The sequence below is a fragment of the Microtus pennsylvanicus genome, chromosome 7 (genome assembly GCF_037038515.1).
Source record: "Microtus pennsylvanicus isolate mMicPen1 chromosome 7, mMicPen1.hap1, whole genome shotgun sequence".
Lineage (NCBI taxonomy): Eukaryota > Metazoa > Chordata > Mammalia > Rodentia > Cricetidae > Microtus > Microtus pennsylvanicus.
This window is the reverse complement of record NC_134585.1, coordinates 91,741,587-91,756,965: the sequence shown is the minus strand read 5'-3', so window position 1 is coordinate 91,756,965 and position 15,379 is coordinate 91,741,587. Positions and strand designations below refer to the sequence as shown.

Here is a 15,379-nt window from a genome sequence, read left to right as displayed (position 1 = left end):
AAGAGGTGGGGTGGAGAAAATTCCACTCCATCTAGTTTAGTCTGTCCTAATCTGAGCGCTAAGGGGCACAGAGGAGAAGGCGGATTCTGATAGGGCCACAGACTTACCCTGTAGTTGCCATGGGATGGGGATGCCTTGCACCCCTCTGCTGGAGGGCTGTCAGATCTTTTTAGGGGCCAATGTAGGGATCTAGGGCCGGGCCTGATTTCCCATAGATTGCTGTACCTGGTCTCAGAGCATCCGCACCTTCAAGCTGTAGGTTCTTTATCAAACAATAATAAAATTTGCTCCACTGTAGTTCTTACACAGAAGTAACTCTGAAATCACCTGATGCTTATCAATCATTTTTCCAATATTCACCTTGTTCTCTTCACACAAGAAAGTAACTTTGAAATGTGCAGTCTTTGTCCTAGGGACTGAAGATTTTTTGATATCTAGATCAATAAATAAGTCAGAGGAGCTGTGACTTTGGGTAGGGGAAGATGCCCAATGTGTTTGTATGCAGGCATGGAAAGAGCTCCGAGAATATGGACCATCTTTCCTGCTTGCTTCTGCCCTTCTATTTTCCCAAACTAGAAATCCTCACAAACTACTTTGGGTCCTACTGACTGACTGACAGCATTCGGAGATTAAACTGGTAGCATCCTACAGGTGGTGGGGAATGCCATAAGGCATTGCCCTCCCCTTTGGTGATATTCCCCATCTTGCCTCTGGGGCTGTCACTTCTTACCTTGAGGAAGAAGGGAGAGCAAAGAGTAGACCCTCTTCATAGAAAACAGCTAGCCAGGGACCTGGCACAGTGACTGTCCCCTGGGCTCGCTGCTGTTGGGGAAGAGCTAACTGGCACCCACCCCACCCTCACGCCCTAGATCAGATGTTGAGCTTGTAACAACAGCTCTAACTTCTAACCTCGGAGCCTTGTACAGGAGTGATTCATTTTCAGCCTTCTGCTTTCCTTCCAAGAGTCAGCTGTCATGTGCCAGGCCCAACTGTGACTCACTCACACGCCTTTGCCTGGAGGAAATGAACACTTCAGAGATTCCTGAGTTCCAGGCCCCCCCTAAACCAAGGCTCGGCTTACACTGGCTCCAGGATGCTACAGCCCAGAAACATCCTGCTTTGAGCCCTGTCTGTGTGTTGCTCGGCCAGGCCAGCTAGCAAGCCATTGTTTCTGAGAACGAGAACTAATCTGGAAGACAGTTTACATGACTGATATTGCAAAAACAAGCTTAAGCCACCGTAGCAAAACTCAAGAAAGCAAGGGAATATTTGGGCAATGGTGGTTCTGAGTGAAAGATGGTCACTCACTGCTGCTGCTCCTGACTCCATCCTGTGCTTGTGAGAGATTGTGGGGTTTTCAGGACCTCGGGAACTGTTCCAGAAGTTTGCACACTCTGTGAACTGCCCAGCCTGCTGAAGTAACACAGTCAGCACTTGACATTGGTCTTTATTTTCTCCTTTTTGGTTAGTTTGAAAAGATTGTCGTTGTTTTCTAATTATACTTTTCCACCTGGCCAATACTTACTAAAAACACTGTTAGTTTTAAATGCAGAGTCTTGTGTGAGGAGGGAGCTTGGGCAGCCAGGTCCTTACACTCCCCCTTTCTGAGCAGCTCTTCATGGATGCCCTTCAGGATCCAGAGTCAGGTTAGCTGTCCAGGCCTTTGCCAAAGCTTAACACTGCCAAGGCCACAGACAGACGAATCACCTCACTAAACTGAATGTGTCACTGGCAGCCTCCCTGCTACAGAACTCTCGGCTGTTACGACTCCATCAATATGTCCTAAGGATGGCTGTGATATTCATACCAATCAGTCAAACAAACAAACAAAAAAAACACAAAATTATGTGTGCAGAGGAGCTAGGAACGCCCATGTTCTGCTCTTGCATACACAACTACTATGAGCTTCTAATAGTGATGCTTTCATATTGTCAGCATTTACATTGTTAGTAGCCACTGTATGGACTAATCGAATAATTATTTTATAAGATATGTGACTGCTGTGTTTGTGATGAGATAGTATCACATATTTTTAATGGAGTCAAATTAATTTTCCAATTTTATTCTTCATTAAGAAATGATTTCACCTAGATCACTTGGATTTTGAAAGCGAACACACACTAAAGTTTGTGTTAAAGCATGAAGAACAGATTCATTTTAAAAAGTGGTTCCTGTAACCAATAAAGAATTAAAAGCAAACGTTAGCATCTTCATGATGAGTGGGAAAGTCGCAATGCCTCACACAGAAAAACCGAGAACAACTTTGTGACCACCGATCTGATTCTGATGATGGACAGTGTTCTGAAAATGAAACCTAATCAACTTAATTTTTTAATATAATTTATATTTAAACATGATAAATATTAATATTGGAACATAATTTCATGAGTAAAACATTCTGAAATTAAGAAAATGTTGTCAGTAATCTCAATGGATCAAATTTACAAATATAGTTAACATCTAAGAGCAAAAGTTTCTTAGGCAACTCAAAGAAATAACATGTTCTTTGCTCATAAGGAATTTTCTATTTAAATAGGAGGGCACAGCTGACACAGTTAACAAAGCTTAATAGCAACCAAATAAGCCATGTGCTTTAACTTAAGGAGGTGTCAGGGATACCCAGGGGACAGCTCAGGAACTATGGGTATTCAATAAAAGGGTGGGAGCACTTGAAGCAGATGCAACTGGAAAAGAATTTGCTGAAAGAGTGATGTCTGAACCAGAACCACCATTAATAATTTTACCAATCCTAGGTAGGAAAAGACACTAATGATACTTGATGTTTGTTGGGTTTGATAGTTTTGCAAGGGGCTTCTGTCTGCTTATTGCTCACATTGGCAGCATTCGTATGTCTCTGTCTCAATTTTAAGAGTTTACTAATGGCCATTTACCTAAATACAATGGCCTATCACAGTGTTAATGCCCTCTTCTGGAAGGGCCAGGCAGGTTGACCTGAAACATAAGTCTAGTCACCTAATGTTGGACGTATTGATGCAACATACCATCTTCACTCTGAAGCTGAATGTTTGTTCTTTGGTACGTTTATAACCTGAATTTTTTGGTGGCACATTTGTTAATAGAGAGCACGTTCTCTAAGTCACAGTGATAAAGATAGCAAAAGTAAATTCAACCTTCCGGGTACCTGTTGTTTGTCATCAAATGAGATAGAGTAGTGTCTCCTAGACAACTGAGACCTTAGAGCCCTATTACAATCCAGATTCTGAATCTCTTGGTCTGGGCTGGAGCCTGGATATCTGTGCTTCTAAGTGTTCCTAGGAGACATAGTTGTTGGCCTCCCATTTTGAGCTAAAGACTGTGCAAAAGGAGCGGCCATTTTTTTCCAGGAGAGATGGTTTATATGATACCCTCATTTAGCAGAGTAGCTGTATCATTGACCAAAATCGTGGGTGATTCTTGTCCTTTGTTCTCATCCAATTCTATCTTTGCTTTTAGCGCGAAAGCAGGAGATCATCAAAGTCACCGAGCAACTGATTGAAGCTATCAACAATGGGGACTTCGAAGCTTACACGTGAGTAGAGACAGACACATTTGCTTTGCTTCCACACACTGGCCAAGAGCATTCTTTCCGCCGTTGTATTTTCTAGGGTATCTGAAGTCCTGCCCATTTAAGCCCTGCTTTAACATGTTGACAAGAGCTTTCTGTCATATAAATGACAAAGGACACTCAAGAAAGAAACAGCTTGTTTGTAATTTCAGAGAGATGACTCAACTTCTGATCTAAAAACCGAGAATGGCTTTGTGAATGACGCTTCTTTGTAATCACCCACAGTTCTGCGCAAAAGTAGGCCACCAGAAAAATCCAGGAAGACTAGGATTTACAAAGAGTGTAAGCAGAGAAGTGGGTTAAGAACATTGTTCCTTTGTCGTTCTGCCAGGGCTTGAGACAGAAAAAGATAATAAATATTGATGTCAAGGATTCTTTCCCCTCATAAATCAATGAAGCTCAGCTTCATCTCCATCAGTTCAGTATGTTTTTGTATTAAGGAGATTTTTGACTGAAGAGGAGGATTTTATGCTTAATTTAAATAGTTACACACTTCTGCGTTACATTTTTTATATAAAGGAAATCAGTTTTCTTGGGGAAAAATAAAACATTTTATTTAAGTAATACAGGAAGTGTCATTGCGAAGCTATTTGGTAATGTAAATCCATGGTTTTTCCTTATTACATAATCCCACTATATGAAAGCATTAAATGCAAAAAAAAGAATAAATAAATAAATAAAAAGAAAAGGATTTATTCTGATCCCTCATTAGAAAAATGTTTCTTAGTTTAACGGCAGGAAAAATTATCACAAAGGAGAAGATACACTAATCTCCCGGCTGGTAAAATTGGTACGCATCACTAATTTTAAAAGGCAAAACCAAAACTGCCAGAGAATCAACTTAGAAAGGCATTTACAAAATGTGTCAAAAGTTAGCTTTTGTGCTGAGTGGATAAGACTGGAAAGAAACAAAATTTGAAAAGAATATGAGCTGGACTTTAGTAGACAAAAATATCAATGATAAAATGAATATGGCCTGCCTAAGTGTGTGCCCAAGCAAAGCCTGTGATAAACTGAAGCCCTAAAAACCATAAACCCAAATAAATTCTTTTCCCCTTAAATTGTGGCAAAAGTAAGTAATAGAAGGATGTTCACTGTCCAGACACACACAAAATAGGCAATGTAAAATATGGAAGAGTCACTCAGTCTACAGACTAAGCTATCTTACACATACAAACATGTGCATACGCCTGAACATGCGTGTGGGCAACAACTCTTCACCAGCATCTTATAAAGGGCACTTGGTAATAGAAACAGTACGGTTGGAGCTTGGATCCCTATTGTCCCCAAGCTCTCTCAAAAACTGTGGCTGATAATGCCTCCTTGCTGTATAAATTGCTTTTTTTTAAATTCTTTTTACCGTTAAAACCTTGTGAGTCCTCTCTGCATCTCTTAAGAATTCGAAGACTCTTAAAAAAGCTCTTTTTTGTGATAGCCATCCTCTTTGGAAGACAAAAATTGTGTCTTGCTTTTGTTTCACCGATAGGGTATAATTGTAACCAGTAGATATGAGGTATTTACAGTTCCCACACAGGTCAAAGTAGGATATTTAAGTAACTCATTGTCTTAAGAGCCCATCACCTCTTCGTTGCCTGGAGAGGCCTGTCATTTGGCCGAGATTTGTACTTCCAGGCCCCAGGATAATCCAGTATTACTTCCATTCTTAAGCTTCTTAGGTTGAAGAACATGTTGGTGAGGCTCTGGCAGCTGGTCCCTAAGTTTTCCTCACAGTACCACCCAACCAATATGTCTAGAATACTGTCAGTCTTTATTAATCTGAGACCTGTGGCAAGAGAATGAGTAATAGAGAAATGGTGGATAAGTGGTAACTGTAGATGATAGATAGGTGAGTAGATGGAAGACTGATAGATGATAGATAAATGATAGATTGATAGATAGATAGATGATAGATAGATAGATAGATAGATAGATAGATAGATAGATAGATAGATAGATACAGACAGGCAGACAGACAGACAGACAGACAGATAGAAGACTGATAGATGATAGATAGATAGATAGATAGATACATAGATAGATGATAGATAGAAAGAAGATGGATAGATAGATACATAGATAGATAGATAGATAGATAGATAGATAGATAGATAGATAGAGACAGACAGATAGAGACAGACAGACAGATAGAAGATAGATAGATAGATGATAGATAGATAGATAGATAGATAGAGACAGATAGAGACAGACAGATAGAAGATAGATAGATAGATGATAGATAGATAGATAGATAGATAGATAGATAGATAGATAGATAGATACAGACAGGCAGACAGACAGACAGATAGAAGATTGATAGATGATAGATAGATAGATACATAGATAGATACATAGATAGATGATAGATAGAAAGAAGATGGATAGATAGATAGATAGATAGATAGATAGATAGATAGATAGATAGAGACAGACAGATAGAGACAGACAGACAGATAGAAGATAGATAGATAGATGATAGATAGATAGATAGATAGATAGATAGAGACAGATAGAGACAGACAGATAGAAGATAGATAGATAGATGATAGATAGATAGATAGATAGATAGATAGATAGATAGATAGATAGATAGATAGATAGAGACAGGCAGACAGACAGACAGACAGATAGAAGATTGATAGATGATAGATAAGATAGATAGATAGATAGATAGATAGATAGATAGATAGATAGATACAGATAGAAGATAGATAGATGATAGATAGATAGATAGATAGATAGATAGATAGATAGATAGATAGATAGATAGATAGATAGATAGATAGATAGAGACAGATAGAAGATAGATAGATAGATAGATAGATAGATAGATAGATAGATAGATAGATAGATAGATAGATAGATAGATAGATAGATAATGAATGACAAAGAAGCTAAAAAAGAGAATAACATTTGCAAATGCCAATGTGAGGTAGTATGGAGTTTGGTTTGACAGACTGACAACTAAGCCATATTTTAGAGAGGAAATAATAACACCTGGCAGAATAAATTTCTGTTGCCATAGGAACACTGTTCTTCCCGCTTCACTCCTTAGGAAGAAATTATATGTATATTTGACTTGGGCTTAAAAATACCTGCCCAGCAGGCAGTCGGAGACAAAGTTCATTATTTCCCCTCTACCACCGCCTTGCTCGCAAAGGATAATTGCTGCGGTTTGAGACTCAAAGTGTTCTCTCCAGGCCACCAGCTCTGCATTCCTTTGTTTGTGTTTTTTGAAGCAGGGACTCATGTTGCCCAGGCTGGCCTGGGACTCCTGCTGAAAAACATGTGTGCCCCACCGTTCCTGGTGTGCCAGCACCATGTTCCATCAACTGTGCTAAGCTCTGAAAAACCACAGGGAGTTAGGCTTGCAAATTTGTTTCCCTGATGAACAGTTAAGAAAGTTTCCCTCCAGTATTGAGCATGTCCATTTGGAATTAAATGGGTTCCCACCCACTGCATTTCTCATTTGAAGCAAATTAATAAATAGGCCGAAATTTTTTTTATTTGTACCCTGAGTCCTTGCTGCCTTCCTCCAACTCGGGACCTTCCACGTCCCTGCAAAACTCTGACTCATTCTTAAAAACCCAGCTCTAATTTTCTTTCTTTCTTGTATCATTTCTATCCATTATAACCTGCCTTTGAAGCATGTTGTATTAACTTCTATTTTAATATCAATGACTTATAGTCGCCTCCTACTATAGATCACGTTTAATAGTTTGAATAAGTAAATTTCTCCAAAGAAAGCCCATTGGTTTCTTGTGAATTGTTTAGAGATGCATACCCCTTTGCTGAATTCTGCTTCCGGAATTAAAAGAACTATCATGCCCATTTGAAGCACCTATTACTTTTCTTTTGAAAGTGAAATGAGCATTAAGCATATGCTTAAAGCAATCTTATGGACATTCCCGGGAAATTCAAACTGACATTCTACCCTTCAAGTCACTTACAACCTGGATGTTGGAGAAGAATGGAGAAAGTGGGTCCCTTAAAAATCATTCCAAAAATTATTGATTTCCCAAACCAAAGATGATTTGAAAGGACTTAGAGTATGTCCTCGACTTTGAGAAAACTTGAAACATAAGAAACTTAAGTCAAAAGTTAGAAAACTAAAGAATTAGCTTTGGAAATTAAACAGCAAGAAATGGTTGTACTTGAGCTGGTTAACTTGGTTTTGTGCCTCTGCAAAATGACAATTTGGAGTCTGCTTTCTGATCACCTTGTCAAGGTCTATGGTTAAAAAAAAAAAGAAAAAAAATAGAAATTTCCTATTTGGTTTTATTTATTTATTTATTTTTAGAATCTCTTTCCTTCACTGACCATAAGCAAGAATGCTTAGACTTAAAAGAACAAAACTGTCAGCACAGTTACTCATGAAATCTTTCTCTTGTTGCAGAAAAATCTGCGATCCAGGCCTCACTGCCTTTGAACCTGAAGCTTTGGGCAACTTAGTGGAAGGGATGGACTTTCACAGATTCTACTTTGAAAACGGTAGCTATTCTGCGTTCTTTGCCAACTTCTCCTTGAACTTCTCCCAACCTCACAGACTCCTTGGTTCTTTCCTGCAGTGGGGATTTTTACTGACATATATCCACCATGAAAATTGTGCTTTGGGGGACCAAAAGATATGTACTTCATACCTAAAAAGTCCTTTATGTTTTGGAAAATATGGAAACACCTGTTAAGACCAAGTGAATGGACAAGATAAGCCATATAACGTTATGAACATGTATTACTTTGAGTTTTTGTCATATGGTTAATATGGGGAAGAGAAACCACAGCCATGATACCCACAGTGGCTGAGCACTACTGGAAAGTCTAGAGTCACTTTCAAGTTACGGCACGAACAAAGATGAGCAATCAGGAAGTGTTTCCACTCAGATTGCAAAGGTCTTAATATCTGAGAGGCTCAGAGGAAGCATATAGCTTTCAGAAAACAAACATTCCAAAGCAGTTTCTGCAAATCAGAATAAATAAAGATAAAACCAAGCCAAAGGCCCAGCATTAGCAAGATTTCCCTCCATCATTTTACTTGGGCCTCACAGCCTTAAATGTTGCCTTACATTTCCATGGTATGTGAAAGGAATTCAGTCTTTTTGGCATGAGATCCTGTTGAATTAAGGAAGACTTGTATGATAATTAAGGTAATTAGGTTCGCTTTTAGTGATCAAAAGCATTGACAAGTCTACGTGGCATGTGTTTTTAGTGCATGAGTTTCTCTCTCTCTCTCTCTCTCTCACCATGTGTTAGGTGTTTGCAAACAAATAAGCAACAATAAGTAATTTAAATTAATTTGTGTTAACAAAGCTTGGTTAAATATTCTCATATTCTTTATATTTCAGCATTTTGATGGAGGCATCTCATATTACTTCTTTAATCTGCCTGTCCATAAACACCATTTTATTTCTAGTAAAAATCGTTAATTGATCCATTAATATTTCAACCATTTCAACATTACACTGTGCACTATTATTTTCCATAAGTGTGTACTATCCATAATGGGGTATTTTTTTATGTCACTAACATTTCAAGTAATGTAAAGAAGCATTGCCTAAGAATGAGAAGTGTTTGGGTAACAGCTGGAATAACTCAGCCTCTTCTAAGCTACAGAACACCATCAATAGGAATTGTGTTCAGAATCCACAAATCTCTTGGTCAAGTGATTAGAATGGATATAGGTATTATCCCAACGCCAGAGGTTGGAGCCTGGTGGGGAACATCTGTTCATAACCAACTGTGTGAGCAAGCAATAGATTGTGAAGTGTGACTAGCTGATCACAAGTCCATTCTGACCAAACTGAAGAGGCACAGGATTTGATGCGGAAACATCCATTCAGGGAAACAGTGACTTTAAAATTGACACTTGAGGTACTTCCCTCATCCCCCATGCTACTTACAGAAATACCACTGCAAATCACCTCATCAAATCCCTCACCAGTGGGAGTAGTTCAGGGTACCTGAGCCAGGGTTTCTCCTCTTCTCCTCATAGGGTGGCTTCTGCTTCTAGCCCTTGCTTTATAAGTGCATCTGTGCAGCTTTTCTGCCTAATCAATGAAAATTTCCAGAGTGGTACAAATTGCCTCTTAAGGAAATCAAGGAAAATGAAGATTATCCATTTTTGTTTCATTGTTTGCACCTTATACAACACCCAGCACTCAACTGGTGCAAATCGGTTAATGCATTAAGGCATGGATGAGTACCATTCCTCATCGATCCCACCTGAAGTTAATCCTGATTTTAGTTTACTACATTTTAAGACCTTACCTTGTTTTCTTTTATATCGTTCTCTTTCAGCTTTGTCCAAAAGCAATAAACCAATCCACACTATCATCCTGAACCCTCACGTGCATCTGGTGGGAGACGACGCAGCCTGCATCGCATACATCCGGCTCACGCAGTACATGGACGGCAGTGGAATGCCAAAGACGATGCAGTCGGAAGAGACGCGTGTGTGGCACCGCCGTGATGGGAAGTGGCAGAATGTTCACTTTCATCGTTCGGGGTCGCCCACAGTACCCATCAAGTAAATATTTCTAGGCTGTCATATCTTGTTAATGTGCCCCCTTGTAGTAGGCAAATTTAGAAAACAGTATTTAAAGAGAAAATATCAGGTGTTATCAATATTCTTCCTCAAATGTTTAATTCCCAACAGACAGAAAATAATAATAATAAGACAGATAACTCACAACACACCTTGTGAGTGCCTCTCCTATGCTAGATGCAGGGAGAAAAGGCATTTTCCACAGGAAGCATACATTCTGCTTTGGGAGGCAATTATTCATTAAGACCGTGGAAAAAATAAACTACACGCTTGACTTGAGAGTTGGATGCAGCGAACAACCAGTGCATCAGAACATCCATACTCTGCCTAAGAGACTAAATTCTGAGCAAAATTTTACACAGGGAACAGAATCTGAAGATACAGACATGGTTAAAGTACACAAGTGAGGGAGTCCAAGCTAGGGAAACATCGTGAAGTTACAGTGCTAGGACTTAGAAGCATTAGAAAACAGGGCGGAACAGGACAGGCTGGCTCGCTGGGGAATGATAGGAAATCATTTGAATCAGTGAAAGGGGATGAGCTGAAAGTGAGAAGAAAACAAAGCCGGGTGAAGCCTGGCCCACTGATCATCTCTTTGCAGCATCCCCTGGCACTGTTTGAAGATGCCAGGTGTGGAGCCCAGCTCTCACAAACAGCCACTCAACACGCCCCAGCAAAGCCATTTCGACTTCTCAGTTTGAAGGCCGATTATCAACCACAGTGATTTTCAAAGGTCCTGTCATTTTAGCCACCATCTACCACTGTTGGATATGCAAAAAAGGAATAAAGAGGATCAATAAAGGCAAAAATAAATCCCAATAACAAAAAATAGGTTAAAATAACGTAGCTATGTTATCAAAAGGAAGACACAAAAGGAGTGAAAAATAAAGTGTGTGTTAGTGTTTCTGTGGTTTTCACCCCCAAAGAGGTAACCACAAATTGCCAGCTGTTCTAGATAGGATGGATGTGCTTTGTATTGGGCAAGGGGCTAGGTTTCTCTGCAGTTCTCTGAAGTGTTAAGGGATAGAGCCTATTTAAGAAAACTTCCTTTTATGCCAGGTGGCTTAAATGGGGCTTCTCTTAATAGGCCACCCTGTATTCCAAATGGGAAAGACAACTTCTCAGGAAGCTCCTCTTTGTGGCAAAACATCTGAAATCCATTCACATTTGGGTCTTGTAAGTAGCATCCTGCCCCACGGTTCTGTGTGATGTGGCTCATGCTGGAAAAGCTGCATGGCTGCTGTTCTTCCCTTTCTGGACATTGGCTCAGCAATCTACTCAGTGAAACACAGAGGAAATCTTTGGAAATCCATCGTGGCTTTGCATGAGTCCTTAGTTCTAGCGTCCATTTTCTAGCATCACCACTATTTGCGAGGTAACAGGCGTCAAGGAGGAACTTTTCCCAATAGCCGGATCGCATCACTTTCACATCCCGGAGTTCTCACATCAAAAGCCAGTGATACCTGGGTTAATGCAAACAACTCTAAGTTATCCGCAGCAATTTCTATTAAGCATTGAAATCCTTTGAGCCTTGCTGTCTTTCGGAAGGTGCAATGTTAGGTGTCGACGGGTTAATATGTACATGAGCTCACTGTGTCTGACTGAATGGAACGGTGGGAGCCTGGGGGGCAGGGACACAACTGAAAGTCCAGCTGAACTTGAACTTGAAACAAACACAAAGGAGGTCATTCTGATAACAGACAGATGACTGCAAGTAAATCCATGCTTGTGTTGTTGTTTTTAAAGATTTAGGGTACAGACGTGAGTAGGTGTCATTGTTTCTATTTTCTGTTCAAGATGGAACAGAACCTTTAAGGAATGATGCTCCTGGTTATAGCTTTAAAGACCTGAATGAGAATCATTCTCTACTTTTGAGACTAGATTCCTTGCTGAACTGACTTTTAATTTTGATTTCCCAAGAAATTTACGCATAATGAGCAAAGCACACAGAATGAAGTTGAACTTTGATTCTGTTTCAACCAAATACTAACATGAATTTATTAAATTTGTCTAGTAAATATGAATACTTAAGACATATATTTATATTTAATAATGTGATTGAAGCCTGTGACCCCTTCTTTTCTTTTTTTTCAGCTTAACTTTGTTTGAACAAATACATACTATGGATTGCCTAGAATTGTCTTTGTTAAAAGTGTGTTATTTTGTCTTCCAAAGATCACAGGCAAAGATCTCATCCAGCATGTTTCCAAATCTGAGGTTGAGCTACGTTATAAAAATTGTACCTTAGGAACATCTGTGGCCAAAAGTCGTGTATTTTATAGAAAACAATATAATTTATTTATTCCTCCTTTTCAGCTAACTGTCAACAGTGCCACTTCTGCGTTCTGTTCTCAAGGCACCTGGCGGGAAACCCTGGGACGGCCTCTCCCCCTCTTCATGCATGTTTCTGATGCATGAAGCTGTGAAGGTTCTCCACGTAATGCACATGCGACCCGTCATCGTATCATATATTCCTTCCTATGTGTTGTTTACACTCCGGCTACTGGATGGGACACTCCATGCAAACGTAAATCACCGTTGGAAAACCATAGAGGGAGGTCAGACGAGAAAATTCCACAATATTCCAAGTTCAGCATATCCATCAGGTTTCTCTGTTTATGCCAAGATTTAGAAGATTTCGTTAAAAATTATTATTCTCGGAATGACAGTTTATGAGAGAAAAGTAAATCTTTTTAGAACGCTGCCATTAATCTTTTGGGGGCTTTTGTTGGGATTTTGGGTTTGATTTTTTGTTTGTTTATTTGTTTGTTTTTAAGGCTAATATGTGTGTACCTTCAGTTCCTGGTGTGATCCTGGTAGAAATGAATGCTTTTCTCTGAAAGTGTTGGTGTTGTGTAAATGGAGTGGTTAGGTGGACAGAATCTTGTGTGATTGCAGGGACAAGAATCAGTTGGTGTTCTACCATCAAAGCCATGTTGATTTGAGTCAAACTGAATACTGGGAAAAATTAACATCATTTATGAGTTTGATTGCTTTCAGATAAGCACAATTCTGGTGAACACTTGGCACTGATTTTGCTTTTTTTTTCTTTCTCAAATTCTGTTGTTTTTGTTTTGTAATATTTGTTTGCTTTTAATTTTCCCATTCTCTCTCTCTCTCTCCCTCTCTCTCTTTCTCTCCCTCTCTCTCTTTCTCTCCCTCTCAATCTATCTATCTGTTGGTCTGTCTGTCTTTCTGTAGCTGGTAGTGTGTAAAAATAACAGTAAAATTTGCATATGAAGGTAAAAATAGAAATCAAGGTCTTTTGGAGGAAGCTAAGACTAGCACTTCCTGTCTTTTCAGGGCCCGCAGAGTTGTTATAGGATTTTAAATAAAGGTTTTTAATTCAGCTTAGGCCACCCCTTGTGCATAGGTATCCCAGCTAGATTAAAAGCATTGGAAGTGTTGAGACTTGCGCTAACAGCAGTCAGAACCTGCAACAATGTCCTGGTTCTCTACCGACTAGGGACATCGTCTGAAGACCAAGTGGAGGGTGACCAGGGTGGCATGCAGAGCACTTGCTTGGACCTGGTGGCATGTGAGGGCCTTGACTGCCTCACTCTCTCTAGCTAGTACCGTGAGGGATATTCTTCATTCTCCATCGTGTTTGAACTTGATCTTTATGCCATGTGCAGGCCTAGCTTCTCTCTTGAGTCACAGTGTCAACTTCCTGCCAGGAGCTAGGGGTTTTCCAGATTAAAGCAACGAAGAAAAGGAAATGCCCCAGTTTTCTTTGTGGTTCTCATTTGGTCTTGTTGATTCAGTCCCGGTGAGGCTGTTTCTCCACCCCGAAATGCTTTGTGGTGCATGGACTCTCCATCAGCATTGAACAACCATAGCTACTCACAGTCCTCAGAAGCCTATTTTTAAAGTGGAAGCAAACAGCAAAAAGAGAACACCCCCCTCCCCTCTTTTTTCTCATTTCACCTTTTGGTGTTGATTGCTAATCACTTTAGATATTGTTGCTAGTGAATGTATGGTAGATGGGTTGAAGCTTTTTCTGATAATTACATGATTTAAAACAATATATATTTAAAATGAATATATACAGTAAATGTATTGAGCCGTGTTAACCTGCCAAGGAGATCTGTGAAAAACGTAATGGCCTCACTTTTCCCTTTTTAATTTCTTTTATCTTTCTGTGAAGCAGCTATACGTGGCATACATGTATTTAAAGACACAAATAGTGGTAGGATTTTTTTTCTCTCTTTTTGTACACTTTGAACTTAGCATGTGGTGTTGAAGTATTACATAGATCCAGTCTGTCTTCTGCACTAAGATGCGAGGAAATTGTGACTTGCTCTCTCCAGCACAGTGGAATCACACGTTCATCACCTTCCATTGTTTGGAAAATACTGCAGTTTACCATGGGACACTGTATATATTTCTTGCCATAATGGTAAATGACTGATTGATATATTTAAGAGTTAATAAATTTGTGATTTCTGCTGACAGCGTGTCCATCTTTATTTCTTAAGGAATACTATATGAATGCATGGTGCTGGACACTACCTAGGACATTATGTCCTGCCCTGGTCTCCTTGACAATGGCAAGCTGTGTGTTCTCTGCACACAACAGTGCTGTCTTCCTACAGGAACATTAGCCGAAAGGAAAGTTGTTGGCAACTGAGTATCCTAAACGTTTCTCTATGTGCACCATTCTGTCCACCTCTTGCTAAACTGCTAGACCATCTCCCTCTGTTAACATGAATCTGACAGACATCCCCAGGACACAGCCCTGCCCCTCCACAACTACAGATTAGAAGAGCACCGTTAGTTAAATCACCACATGCAATTTCTCAAGTGCACTCATGTGATTTACTTTCTCACCGAGACTATTCTTTCTTCGTTCCATGAACCCAAACCTTGACTCATCCATTGAGGTTCAGAATAGATTTGTGCCTCCTCCAGCCACTTGCCTTGGCAGCTTCTAGGCTCTTATTTGCTCTGTCGTGACTTTCATGGCAGCCTGCATTCACCATCCCTACTAGCCACACTGCTTTGACAGTATATTTTTTCATTGTCTTTACTGTGGCAGAGAAGTCGATACAGACAGTGCGTTCATCAGTGTACCCCTCCAGCCAAAGCAGGGCAAGGAAGGGAGAGGGTGTTAATAAACAGCTGTTGAACTGATGCTTACTATACATGGCAACCTCAAGGTGAGATCAGACAGTCCAGGGTTGGGTGCTGGACTCTGTCGTCATTATATTCATATTTTATGCAAGTTGCTTCTTCCCCCTGAACTTCAGTTTCCATAATTATAAGATGAATATAAT

At 39.8% G+C, this 15,379-nt stretch overlaps 1 protein-coding gene across 13 annotated transcripts in view; it reads left to right on the top strand.

The window, feature by feature from the left end:
* Nucleotides 1-14,555, top strand: part of Camk2d (calcium/calmodulin dependent protein kinase II delta) — a 250,842-nt gene extending 236,287 nt beyond the window's left edge. For 8 of the 13 annotated variants that reach the window (XM_075981432.1, XM_075981442.1, XM_075981438.1 and 5 more), the window contains 5 exons: nucleotides 3,454-3,529; nucleotides 7,959-8,053; nucleotides 9,857-10,085; nucleotides 11,191-11,279; nucleotides 12,420-14,555. In XM_075981432.1, the coding sequence (XP_075837547.1) occupies nucleotides 3,454-3,529; nucleotides 7,959-8,053; nucleotides 9,857-10,085; nucleotides 11,191-11,257 (467 nt within the window). In that variant the 3' untranslated portion in view covers nucleotides 11,258-11,279; nucleotides 12,420-14,555. The remainder of the gene's footprint in view (nucleotides 1-3,453; nucleotides 3,530-7,958; nucleotides 8,054-9,856; nucleotides 10,086-11,190; nucleotides 11,280-12,419) is intronic. The other 5 variants (XM_075981445.1, XM_075981439.1, XM_075981440.1 and 2 more) reach the window with 1 other exon arrangement.
* The last annotated feature ends 824 nt before the right edge of the window (nucleotides 14,556-15,379 follow it).